At 41.0% G+C, this 14,388-nt stretch overlaps 1 protein-coding gene across 1 annotated transcript in view; it reads right to left on the bottom strand.

Annotated features, from left to right (window-relative positions):
* The window catches only part of LOC113629489 (amphiphysin), a 187,102-nt gene that overhangs the window by 89,034 nt on the left and 83,680 nt on the right, over window positions 1-14,388 (bottom strand). Inside the window, exon 2 of the mRNA XM_027123961.1 lies at window positions 13,599-13,683. Within this exon, the coding sequence (XP_026979762.1) occupies window positions 13,599-13,683 (85 nt within the window). The remainder of the gene's footprint in view (window positions 1-13,598; window positions 13,684-14,388) is intronic.

Here is a 14,388-nt window from a genome sequence, read left to right on the forward strand (position 1 = left end):
GAGAGAGTGAAACAGGCACACCACCATGGCAAGTTTCAAATATCTTTGTTACCCAATAGGAAGAAATCACATTCCATACCTAATTAAATGTGTTTCCAAATTGTTCTACATCAGATTGGTCCTCAGGAACACCAATTACTTAATTATTTGTTTATATGTCTTGGGGGGAGGGTGGGGCAGAGGAGGGGGTCGGTTCCCAGATAGGCCTGGCTCCTGGGCAGCTCTCGCTGCTTGTCTCTCTTCAGCACCCAGGACAGCTCCCAGACACATCTTTGTTTCTTGAACATTTAATCTAGGTAGTGTCAAAGGACTAGCTATAAATGCTACCACATCAAGGTTTCCTACTGCACTCTAGTAATAAGTGCAAGGAAGAGTTACAGACAGATTTCCTGCAAGGTGAGCCTGGTTCCTGGTAAGAGCTACCACAGACTGACACACAAGAAGAGTGTCTCAAAGTCCTACAGCTATGGCAAACTGTATCTGGGCATTGGGCTTAAAAACAGGGTTGCACCAAACTACGATGAATAACACTTGAAGATTAATGAGTCAAGTCGTTTATTGTTTAGGTACACTGAATTCTGAAACACTAAAAAGATATTAATATTGGTAAATACTTATGTCTAGGACTGCAGGAGCCTATACAGAGGTACGATTTTGTTAGCTTACCTTAGACCCAGTTACGCCTGCCCAAAAGAAAGAAACTGTACTTGAAGCATTGATTTGAATTTGAGATACAACGCATAGAATGAATTGATAAATTTCTAAGGAACTAAACTCAGCACAGCAACCACTGCAAATTCAGAAGCACCATGCCCCATACTACCGTGTGCATGACACCTGCGGTCAGAGGCATATACCACGGTGGCCCTGACTGTACTGGCAAAACCAAATCCAGTGCATTTTATTTGCAAGGCTATGCAGGTCTAGCCAAACACCTTAAGGCAATATGTATTTAATACCTAGTAAACAAGCAATGGCTTGTTGAATTGACTTGTTAAAATATGGTGAATGTAATTTATATTTATAGGTAACTGATTTATATTTATAGGTAACTTTGTTTTTAAAAAATAAAAGTAATACCCACAAGACAGAAAATTTTTTTATTAAATATCCTCTTTAACTAAGAAACTGGGTTGATGTTTTAAAAGGAGCCGAGATAGAAGGCCAACAGTATTAACGGACGTATGAAACTTGGATCTGAAGAGATGTAACTTCAAAAACTGTGATTTCACAAAGGTAAGTCCTATCAGCTTGCCTGTGATCATGAACCTATAGAAGTTTCCAGAGTTACATTATTATTTTTGGCCTTTACTGACATTCTTCTCTTGAAAAGGCTAAGTAACACATCAAAATTAAAATTGGCTCAATTTCTCAGAGTTCGGACAGGTTAACTCAATCTTGATGTTAGTATATTTTGTGATCATTTTTGAAGCTGAGAAGAAAATCAGATTATCAAGGAGATTAGATTTAATGGAGTTATTATCAGCAACTTGATGAACAGATGACTAGTAAGTCATAACGTCTGAATCCACTTATGATCAAAGACAACCTTAGGTTGCTCAACACTCCAGGCACTCTTGGTTTACTAAGAAATAGAGCTCTCCCTCTGATAAGCTCAGGTGCCATTCAATTGGAAGATGAGAGTTTTTCAAAGGTAAAAGCAGCAGGGTCTTAGGCACGTACATTTTTTGCTTCCTTGCTTTGAGCTCTTTGTCGTAATAGGAGCCATCATTAAGAACCTAGCACTGATTTCATAACACCATTTCTTTATTTTTAAAATTTTCTTTTGGCATATCTTCGTGCAAAAGATATAAGATAGAGAGGAGACTGGAGTGTATTTTGAAATCACATTTCTGGGCTGATGGCGGCAGTGAGTGGAACACGGAAGGGAGATAGACATCGAAGAGAACATCTCAGCTTCCACAGTTTTATCCAAGATTCATGGCCCAATTTCCAACTATCCTCGTCAGCAACTCCAAGCATACCTATGATCTGAAAACCAAGTCAAATACCTTCTGCCTTTCAACAAAACAAAATTAGAAAGCTAGCTAGTAATTACATGGACCATTTTTCCATATATTTCCCTTAAGCCAACTAACTTGTTTATAGGTGTCTATTCTGATCTTTTGGAAAAGCTAACCCATTGTGTGTGCAAGGGGATAGAACTACCTAATTAGAACTGTTAAACTCACCACCACAGGCAGGCTGGATATGACGTACAGACATGCTTTATGGCCTTTAGGCAACTGAGTTTGTAAGCCTTGAAAAGCCATCCCATTTATTTTTCATTTTGTGTGTGTGTACGAAGAGGCTTGACTTATAAGCTGCACCAGAGACATTATATACATATCTTTCCAAGCTCTGCTTTAATTCCTAGAGCACAGTAATGAATACAGCGGGGAGGGGGGGAAATGACCCAAAAATTAAGAGAAATGCCACAGGAGCCGCCCCTCAACAATGACTCTTCCTGTGACTTACCGTTCAGTGTCCCTTTCTGTGGGTATGGATACCACTCCATTTACAATATTCTGTCATGGCCAAATTGGACAGGACTTAAAAGTATTAAAGAAACAACTGCTATGTCAAGTTACAGAGGTGCATAGATGAGTAGAAATGAAGTACGTACCTTGTCTATCATTATTCCAGACATAAAATAACATCCAGGATGCTTCTGAAACTGCCATTTATGATGTCTGTGTTAGTTCGTTAGGGCCACCATAACAAAATACCAGAGACTGGGTGTCTTACACAACAGAAATGTATTTCCTCACAGTTGTGGAGGCTACAAGTCCAAGATCAAGGTGTTGGCAGGTTTGGTTTCCCCTGAGGCCTCTCTCCTTGCCTTGCAAACAAACAGCTGCTTTCTCGTGTCCTCACATGGCCTTTGTTCTGTATATGTGTGCATCCCAGTGTCTTTCTCTTTTCTTAGAAGGACAACAGTCATGCTGGATTAGGACTCACCAATATGACTTCACTTGACCTTAATTACCTCTTTAATGGCCCTATCTTCAAAAACAGTCACATTGGGCTTCCCTGGTGGCGCAGTGGTTGAGAGTCTGCCTGCCGATGCAGGGGACATGGGTTCGTGCCCCGGTCCGGGAAGATCCCACATGCCGCGGAGCGGCTGGGCCCGTGAGCCATGGCCGCTGAGCCTGCGCGTCCGCAGCCAGTGCTCCGCAACGGGAGGGGCCACAACAGCGAGAGGCCCGCGTACCACAAAAAAAAAAAAAAAAAAAAAAAAAAAAAGTCACATTCTAATGTGTACCAGGGTTAGGACTTTAACATACAAACTTAGGAGGTACATAACTTCAGACCATAACAGTGTCCTCAAAGCAAGCCTTTAATATAGCAATAAGTAACAAAGTCAAACATTTACTGAAGGCTCCCTTTGCTCCAGACACTGTCCTATTAACTCATAATCCTCACAATACCTCTGAGGTCAGCACACATTTACAAATGAGAAGACTGAGGAACAGAGGCTGAAAAGCTTGGCCAGAGGTCACAGAGCTAACAGACGGCAAGCCGGTTCTGGAGCTGAGGTGGTCTGGATTATTTAGGCTCCGCAAACTGCCTCAAAAGCCCACGTTTCGCTGCCCTCTCCCACTCTATGCCCTCAAACTGTAAAGGCACAGACGCCAGCAAATGATGGATGTGGCTACGTAAGAGAAATCAACTGTTAACCAATGAGAATGATTTAACTAAAGGAATCATTTTTTTCTGTGCTCTCATGATGTAGTTCTAATCTGTAAATAAAGATACTGGCTGTTTACTTGTTTTTCTCAAAAGCTCATGATTCCTGAGTATACTCCATTGGATTCATAGAGCATAGGGGTTAAGTCGGTGGGCTCTGGGATCACACTGCCTGGCTTTAAAATCTGAGCTCTGCCACTTTTAACTGTGGAACCTTGGGCAAGTCACTTAGGCCTCTGATTCATCGTTGGTAAAATGAAGTGATAATACTAGGGCTATCACCAGCGTCAAAGGAGACAGTCCACGTAACTTATCAGCAGAGAACCAGGCACACAGTATGCATTCAATAAATGTTGGATGCACTATTATTATTTTACCTGATACCTTTTCAATGATAAACTGTGCAAAGAGCAGGTGTTTCATAAATGCTTGACTGAACCAAGTTCTGCTACTTGTCATAGTACGAAGGAGTATCTTCATGAGGAATATACAAAACCTCCCCCAAACAAGCCACTGGGGAATTGTGACTGCTTCCTTCATTTTCATTTGTATTTCTAAGTCTCAAACACACATTTATGTTTTTCAGAAAGTTTTTTTGTACCTTTAAGTGTTTCAGCAACAGAGGATCCTAGAACCTGTGGCAGTAATTTATGCAGATGCGTAAGAACCACTCAATCATGGATATGAGAAAAAAATCAAACTGGCATGATAAATTACTGTGAGGAAACAAGAAAGCATGAATACCCATGACCAACAGAGTAATCAAGCCCATTCCACAAATGAAAGCTTTTGTGACATATACTCAATTTTCTCGTATATAAAGCATAATTACAATTATGAGTTGCTATGGAAATCAAGTGAGACAATGTTCAGAACACTTTATAAGTGTTAAAGCCCTACTTATGGAAAGTCTTAATAATAAAAATACTTCATCAGTGCTTTTGCCTAAGCCAGTCAGGTGTGGCTTGGGGATTTGTACATTTTTTAAGCTCCATCGAAGAGTCTTACAATTATCCGGGTTTAGGAACACAGTCAAAAGAAGGTACAATTAAGGAATAATATGTATTACTATTCCACATACATGGAAATATATGTATTATCTTCACTATATCAGTGAAATCTAAGGCTTGCATCCAAGTTGTTACTACCTTATGATGGTTCTTTAGAGATACAAGTCAAACGGGTGACCCGATTCAGAAGTCTGGAATGGGACCCAGGAATCAAAATTTTGAAAGGCATTCAGATATTCTACTGGTTATTTGGGAACCTCTGCTTTAATTTCTCACTGGGTCTATCATTTAATTGACACAGTGTGTGAATGGACACTCTCGTATGTGGCTCTAGTATGAGATAGCCAAAAAGGCCCTTAAAAATACGTCCGGCTCCAGGTTTCATTCAGTCACCATCAGACATGCCTTCTAATGCATTTCCATCACTTAGACTATATCTTCAGTGCAAAGTTAGCAAGGGGCTTACAGGGTGACTTATGAGAGAGAATTGCAGGCAATTGCAGGGAATCAGTAATACTGACGCAAATCTGAAAATCAACTGCAGGTCATCTGTGCCGATGTTCACAACCATTCCACAGCCTCCTTAGGCTCGGATGAGAGAGATGCCTAATTCTCTGCATCACATTCTCAGAACAGTACAGTCAACCTGGGGATCATTTAGGGAGGGGCATCCAAACTAGATAATAAGTTGACTTCACAAGGAGAAGTAGGAGATACATGGAATTGGTCTCTAAATGAATGCTGGGAAATGAGATACTAAATCTTCTCCAATTGGCATAGTTAATTAATGTAGTAAGGTAAGATACAATTAAAATAGGCAACAGAATAAGACAGATGAAAGGAAACTTTCTGAGCAATAACATGACGAGATTCCTCTAAAAGTGATTTCTTAAGTGGGGAACAGGCTCCACAGGAAGTGGCCCAAACAGTGATGCCTAGAACATCTGTAGTTTGACTGGATCAAATTTTAGTTAGGTTAAGCTTTTGAATTATATAGGCCATAAATGAAAAGATATTCTTGTGGTTGGAATGAAAGAAATAAGAACAAAGACGATAAAAGATGGACAAGTTCTCCAACGAATATTTTTTTCTTTCTCCCATCCGGCACCATGGACAGCAACACCTGAATAGTCACAAGAAGTAGGCAGACTCATTTCTCTCCTTGAAAGCCAGTGAGCAAAAGAGAGGTTTAATGGGTGTGTCCGAAATGAATAAACAGAAGACTATAGAGAAATGCAGACACATTTGAAGGGCAAGGGCCAATACATTCTTTTGACACCTGCAGGTTTCTTCTCTCTGCTCCCTTCCACAGAAGTCAATTGTATTGGCAATCAATGGGTGATACTTACCCAAAAAAGGACTCTTAAGTCAAGACTATATATGCAAACCACATCGTTTCCACCAGAACAATGGTACAAAGAAGACTGAAAGTCTTAACTAGGGGCTTAGACCATGTTTTGTAAGAATACCAACTGGAGTGAGAGTATACTCATATGCTAATGTTAAAGGTGAAACTAGGATACCAAAATGCATTCTAATGATGGAAATATAGTAACATTATCTCAAGATCCTGTGTCTTTTTTCTACTACTTTATTTTTTAAAAGAAAGAAGACTTTTGCACACTAGACCACAAGCTTGACAAAGACAGAAACTATTCTGTCTGAACGATTTATCACTCTGTTTGCAATGCCTTATGCTTAGTAGACATTTAATTAGGTGTTGAGTCAGCCAAGAAATGCTTTTAACAGACACTTATTATTTGGCTTGTTATACATATATTGACCTGTTACCTTCGAAGAAGTATCCAGCTCCTAGCTCAAGCCAATGTCGCCAGTTGTGTACCGGATCCCAACTCCTCTTTCTACTCAAGGACACAAGTCAGCTGTTCTCTCCCTTCTCTGGTGATTCATCATATTTTCCTTCTATACTAAATGAGTCCCATTAGTATACACATATTTCTGCCACCTTAGGAAAATGCTCTTTGACGTCACTTCCTTCCCCAGCTACAGTCCTATTTATTTGATCCCCTTTGAAGCAAAACTTGAAACTTACTGTCTCCAAGCCTCCTGATATATTTTACCTCACTCTATATATTCTCTATCTATTCGGTTTTGTCCCCCATAGCTCTCATCATTTCTAGCAAACAGTATAATCTGCTTATTTTTATTAAAGCGTTTTATTTATTGTCTGTTCTCCTGTTTTGGAATGTAAGATCCACAATGGTAGGAACCTTTGTCTGCTTGTTCTCTGAAGTTTCCCAAAGACCTAGAACCATTCCTGGAACATAGAAGACACTCAATAAATATAAAGAAAATGAATATTGAAATGGTTACATACTATTGTTCTAAACACGCACCCACATGCTATCATCAATCAAATAACCGTGAAACTTCCTTAAAAGTTGATACCAAGAAGAAATACTTTAAATTTTGGAAAACACTGGCACACTAAGGTGGTTTTCAGTATTACAGTATTCTCACAGAAACGTATAGCTAGCCAGAAACAGGAGTAAACTTTATTTCCAGAGATACAGACATATGTGAATTCTCTTGTAGTATATTGTGCAATTATTGAGTTCAAACTTTAATGGAAACCAAGTATAAATGCAAGCAACAAGACTCAACAATTCTCTCAGAAGTTGCTCAGAAGAAATTAACTGTATCAATTAAATATATTAGTGCTCTATGGTCAAAATATTATCCAATCAGAGAAGAGTAAGCTTACTCTAAAACACAATTCATGAAAAAAAACCCTACAAATTGAAGAATGTAACTGGGGTTCAAGGACTGAAAAACATTCTTCTGCATTAATTAAAATTACTTATTACATTGTGAGTAAAAGTATGTAAAGCTCTCAGAAGATGGAAAATACCGTACATGCCAGCTGATACATATGGAGTAGCATGGAACCAGGGCAGCTTCAGAACCAGAGAGGGGACCAGAGCCTTGCCCTAGTCTCGATAACCCAGGTTAGAATCAAATCCAGGCCATGTGAGACACTCTCCAAAGGCTATTTTGCTGCCAAAAATTAGGATGAAAATGAGAAAGTAAATGACAATGAAGAGAAACACTGACAATGAATGAGTGAGGAGGCATGGAAAATCCAAGACAAAGAGTGAGTACAGAGCTAAGTGTGACAAGGAGGGATATATTTACTAATAAGCACCTGTCAGGTGCAGAGGGCAGAGATTTTTTTTATTTGGCTGTGCTGGGTCTTCGCTGCTGTGCACGGGCTTTCTCTAGTTGCAGCAAGCGGGGGCTACTCTTCGTTGCAGTTTGCAGGCTTCACATTGCAGTGGCTTCTCTTGTGGTGGAGCACAGGCTCTAGGCACGCGAGCTTCAGTAGTTGTGGCGCACGTGCTTAGTTGCTCCATGGCACGTGGGATCTTCCCAGTCAAACCCGTGTCCCCTGCATTGGCAGGCGGATTTTTTTAATGGCTGGGAAAGGATGCCTTCCTTTAAATATTTTATAACCTAATGAGGACAGAGATGCACATCTAAAATAACTGTCATATAAGAAAACTGGAACAAGAGCTTTTGGGTGAATTACAAAAAAATGTACACTGGAGGACACAGAGAAAGAGAGAGCCTGGCTGAGGGCACTGGAAAGCCGTCAGGTAAGAAATATCTTGTAAGTTGACCTTAAGCAAAGGTAGGACTTCAACAGATGGAGATGGCAGGTCAGGCAAGGATAGTTCAATCATAAGGAAGCACCCGCAGTGGAGAAAGTGGAAGAAGAAATTGGAAGCAAGCAGGCCAGTCCCTAAATACCACCACCAGGCATAGGAACAACCAGCCAGCCCCTTTCACATCATGGTTATCTGTGTTAAAAAGAAATAGTTCTAGGATATCTGTTAGGACTATCTGCTCAAGGAAATTACAAAACTTTTCAGAATGTAAATGTGATTTGCCATAAATAAAAATTTTATCCACACATTAACACACCGTGGGAACATATCCTGTATTTATGTTGTTTTTTCAAACTTCTATTCTGTAATTTTTAATTATTTATATACGTATGTCCTAAAAAGTGTCGTGAAACTGCTTACAAAAATTCAAGCACTATTCAACACCTCTTCCATCCCAGAAATAAAAACGTGCTCTAGGAACATGCTCCAAATGATCGTTTCTGCCACTAGTTCAGCTTCAAGTTTAACAAATGTTTTAAAGTTTATGTTCAAAGCACTAGATTCTGTGCAGAGAAAAAGATGAAAGCGGCCACACAGGACCCCTGTGGAGAGGAGAGATCAGTATGAAGACATGACTCCACCTTTCAGACATTGGATTATCCTAATAATGAGAATCAATGGCTCTGGATCCTCCCCACTGGAGAGCATTTCAAGGTCCCGATATTCTTTCCTTCTTCATCTGTGTTATACCAATTAGGCCGTTACCTGGTGGTGGGCATGGAGAGAAGCAGCAGAGCTACACTGTATGGTATTTCAAGGGGGGACTAAAAAGCCGTGGAGACGTGAGCAGAAGTGAGGCTCCCTTCTCCTTCATATGAGAAGTTCTCAGACCACACCTCCATTAGGGCGCCCATATCTGTACTTGCTGAAATGTGATCAAAGCTGGTTATCTGAGCCCCACCAGCCCCTGGGTTATCCTGTTGTAAGCTGCACACTGGCCATAAGCATGGCATCTTCGTGGGCAAGTTTATGAGCAGGAAGGAGAGAGAGAAGCCACCTTCTCTGGGCTCATTAACAGACCCGTCAGCAAGCACCCAGGTGAACTGAAGTGAAAGCAGCCGATGTTCACACCAGTCACTTCTGCTACTTGTTAGCAGCTCTGGTAAAAGAGGAAATACAGAAAGGAAAAAAACAAACCCTCTGGGGAGGAAACGGTGAAGTCAGGTCTCATTCTCCTGGCTGGATGTCTCCAACCCTTGCTTTCCTTACCACTCGTCACCATGGAAAACCCTGAGCTCTTGGGGGAGGGGTCACTCTCTTCTCCTTTGCTGGACACTCCTCTCCCCTTCCTCCCTGTCCTGACTGGGTGTTCCTGGACCACAAAATCCACAGCAACGGGGAGTGCAGTGGACAATGTGAGAGCATACGCACAGACCCTGCATCCATGCTCTCCGGCTAATGCAAATCAAATAACTTTTAGGAAAAGAGGTCTGGGATCAAAAAGAGAATTTGGGGTTGGAACAAGATAAAAGCTAATCCTCAAGCTCAAGTGCAAACATAGACCCATTTTCTACCTCTGTTTCCACCACGAAGAAGCAGGGAATATGGCAATTACTATAAGGACTCTTCTGATTTTCTTAAAGGAAATTTAAAAGCAAGATCATCAGAGCCCCAGATGCTTGAATACTTTCTAGAACATTCTAATGGTCTACTTTTCTTAACATTATTTTTTTTTTTTTTGGCCGCACTGTGCAGCATGCAGGATCTTAGTTCCCTGACCAGGGATCGAACCCATGCCCCCTGCATTGGGAGCATGGAGTCTTAACCAATGGACCGCCAGGGAAGTCCTAGTGGTCTACTTTTAGAATCATTGGATTAAGTATTAATTTAGTATGGTCAGATGACTCTAATATACTGCACAAATCCAAATAAAGTTCATTTTATACTATAAATAGTATTTTTGTTGGATTTGAAATACATATACACAGAAAAAAATACGAAATCTAGATTTCCCAGGTCAATGTCTTTAGCGTATGTCACCTTAAGAGAATGCCTTCTGCCTTTAGAGTAATGATTCACATTAATACAAAAAATAATAAGCCTTGTAGAGGTCACCACAATCTTGGTAGATCCTTCATCCTTGGTTAATGTTTCTACATAGCATAAAAGCATATGCAACAGATGGGAATTGGTCACCAATACATACTGGGGGTTAAAAAGGCACAGTTTTCCTTCTACAGAGTATTAATAAATTCAGTCTTCAACTATTCTTCCCAACCTTTAATATGTTTCTATAGAAGATTAGTAAACCTCTCTCCTCACCTTCCTCCCACCCCCTCCTTTTTTCCTTCTCTCCCTTTAATATACAGACAAGGTTAAAGTTCCCTCCCTCCTCATGGCAGTAAAATGGCTATAAATTTACTCTTTCTGATTAAAACAAAAAAATATCAAAATGAGCATGTGCAAATGCAAGATGATTTTCATGTGAGAATATTTTCATAGGGAACCAAAGAGGGTCAGGAGACTCCCTGAGAAATACATTTCCGTTCTATTTGTTTTACTCTTATCAAGTAGAATTGCTTGTGCAAGTTTCCCAAATGTTTAAGTTTTACCTGCATTATGAAATCTGCTAATGATCTTGACAGAACTAAGGTGTTGATCTTCAAGAATGACAGTATACTATTGGCTCCATAACATTTGAAAATGTATATAGTGAAAGGAATAAGCAGCAGAGCATTTAACTGATGATGATTTAGCCAACTGCATTTCTCTCTAATACCTTAGACAAAAAACAATCCTCACCTTGTTCAGTCAACAAAGTCCAAAAAAGAACAATAAAAATTCCCCATAAGGGGCATCCCTGGTGGCGCAGTGGTTAAGAATCCTCCTGCCAACGCAGGGGACACAGTTTCGAGCCCTGGTCCGGGAAGATCCCACATGCCGCGGAGCAACTAAGCCCGTGCGCCACAGCTACTGAGCCTGCGCTCTAGAGCCCGCGAGCCACAACTACTGAAGGTCGGGCACCACAACTAATGAAGCCCACACACCTAGAGCCCGTGCTCCACAACAAGAGTAGCCACAGCAATGGGAAGCCCACGCACCACAACGAAAAGTAGCCCCCGCTCGCCACAACTAGAGAAAGCTCACGCACAGCAACCAAGACCCAACACAGCCAAAAATAAATAAATAAAATAAATAAATTTATATTTTAAAAAAATTCCCCATAATTGGAAAATGCAAAGTACTACCCTATCATGAATGCATTCCTGAACTTGAGGCTTCCCAAGGTTAGCCTTCTGGGGTGCTAAAATATCATAATGCCGTAAAAGTGACTGAGAAAAAAAATCTAACAGCAAAGAACTAATTCGCTCCACAGGGGCACACCGGACAGGAAGACTAGGTTTCAAAGGATAGAGGGTAAATCCTCAAGGAGGGAAATCTGTAAACGTGAGTCACTTCTTCTACCCAAAGCCGATCCCTTCAAGCAGACACTGGGGACAGGCCTGCAAAGTAACAAGGGCCCTGATGGACAAGTTTCTCTGTGGGAAGTTGCTGCCATCCAAGTCAATGATCTGCACGAGTGCTATCCTAGTGTATGAGAAAGCGCAAGAGAACTCACCAAACGAGAACGTCAGGAGATGTGGAGAATCTGTTCTCCTGGAGGAGACTGGGGGGCAACTTAGTCTATGAGCCGATGTCCAACATTTCTCTAGGAATTCTCTTTTCTACCGTCATAAATCCAAAGCTCTCTATAATACTCAGTGATCTGGACATGATCTAGTTTTCCCTCTATCACCGGTTTCTTCTCCAACTCCCCTCTCTCTTTTCTCATTTTCAGATAGAACGAGATCACTGTTATTCATAATAAATTGAGTTCCTATCTGTCCGACCCTTAGTCTTAGGATGAAATTGGAGACATTCAGCAATGTGTCTTGGTGGAGACTAGTCTACTGGGCTCTACCTGCTGGATTTTATATCCCCTGTTGGTAAGGAAAAGAAACAGCATGTTACAAAACAGCCAGAACGCTGATACACAAATGGAAACAAGAAACCTCCAGGATCAGGGATCTGCAAACAGAAGCAAAGGCAGTGACATAACACCTACGTTGGGGGCTTCCCTGGTGGCGCAGTGGTTGAGAGTCCGCCTGCCGATGCAGGGGACACGGGTTCGTGCCCCGGCCCGGGAAGATCCCACATGCCGCGGAGCGGCTGGGCCCGTGAGCCATGGCCGCTGAGCCTGCGCGTCCGGAGCCTGTGCTCCGTAACGGGAGAGGCCACAACAGTGAGAGGCCCGCATACCGCAAAAAAAAAAAAAAAAAAAAAAATTGTGAAAACCTACGTTGATCTTCCATTGCTGGCTGTCATCCCTGAGGCCACAATTTCCTCTGTGGACACTTGTGGCTCCAATGACAACAGGAAAATAAACCCATGTCCTTACATTTTCCCTGTGTCCAAACCTTATTTTCCAGAGTTTGCTGGCCCAGCCTACCTCTAGAATGAGCTCCAGATTTGAAGCTTCTAATCTAAGAGACCCCGGCGTTTCTCTTCCCTCTCCCTGACCCTCACGCATGGTCTCTAAAGATGATATGCCAGCCATTCAGCAAGCCTTAGAAATATAAACAAATAATTTTAAAAAGTTTGTTTCTTTATTCATATGTCTGTTAAACACGTAGCACCCTATTAAAGGAACAAATACCACAAACTGTGTTCTTCAACCTTTTTTTTCATTATTGCCTCCCCTGAGGAAACTTTTTAGACATTCTTTTCCTAATTATACCCCCATGAAATGTTAATACCACAGATATACCATGTCTACTTATGTGAAGTATTCCCATAAAAAGAGTACGATATTTTTCATCCACCAATAACCAATTTTCTCCCTCTTGGGAGATATACTCTCTATTGAAAATGTGTGATCTTAAAGCATGCAGCAATTGAAATAATTTTGTCAGAAGTATTTAATTACTGCTAATACTCAGTGGAAGGTAAATCACTAAAAAGATCGCCTTTCCTTTATTCAGTAATCTGTATTGAAGAGCTCCAGAGGAGCAAAGTCTTCATCTCCTGAGATTCTAAGACACAAATCTTCTCCCGCAGTGCCTACTACCTCTTTGCCTCGCACAGAAAAAGTCTACAGAATTAACCATTGTTCCCTCAAGTTAATGCCAAGCCCAATGAAGAAGATCTTTCTTCAACCTCAAGGTATTTTATTTACGCACTAAAACACAAAGCCAACCCATTTCCCACTCCAGAAATGAGATAAATATACTTGCCTCTTGCCGTTTGAAGTTCTGCACATATTCTTCAAACTGTTCATCTTTCGTCTCATCAGCTTTCCCAAGCTTCTGAAGGACCTAGTTTGTGGATAAAACAAAATGGTTCAATTTAATAATGTTTTCAGGGTGGGATAGGGACGGTGGGAGGGAGACATAAGAGGGAGGAGATATGGGGATATATGTATAGGTATAGCTGATTCACTTTGTTATAAAGCAGAAACTAACACACCAATGTAAAGCAATTATACTCCAATAAAGATGTTAAAAAAATAATAATGTTTTCAAACAAAAAGCAGAGCAAGGCTGTTGTTTCGCTCTTCTGAGGAGACGTCTCTCTTAGCACAGCTAGTTTTCTGTTCTGTAAGCATCTTGGCCTAGTGGCTTTGGAGTTGAACAGACCTGGATTTTAATCACAGTCCTACCACGCGCAGGCTGCATGACCTTGAGGAGGTGTCACGCTATAGCATGCATTTATTCACATATTTTTCCTCCAGTAGGCTGTAAGACTTAAAGACAAAAGCTATGCCTTGTCCTTTTGTCCAAAGCATCTGGCACAATGCTTGATGCATAACAGTTGCTCAATTTTTTGTTAAACGGTGAATCAAAGTTATTTGAGGAAAGTACTAGCCTACTTCATAGGGATGGATTTAGAATTACTGGAGCCACAGGCACATGGTAAATTCTCCCCCACCATCTCCTGACACTCTCTTCAATTCAATAAATGTTCAAAGAGGCCCTGGGATACACAAAGCCCATGCTAAGAACTGGTCATCCAGAAATAGA

Source organism: Aethalodelphis obliquidens, unplaced genomic scaffold (genome assembly GCF_003676395.1).
Source record: "Aethalodelphis obliquidens isolate GAN/ISIS:26980383/991018 unplaced genomic scaffold, ASM367639v1 scaffold27, whole genome shotgun sequence".
Taxonomy (NCBI): Eukaryota; Metazoa; Chordata; class Mammalia; order Artiodactyla; family Delphinidae; genus Aethalodelphis; species Aethalodelphis obliquidens.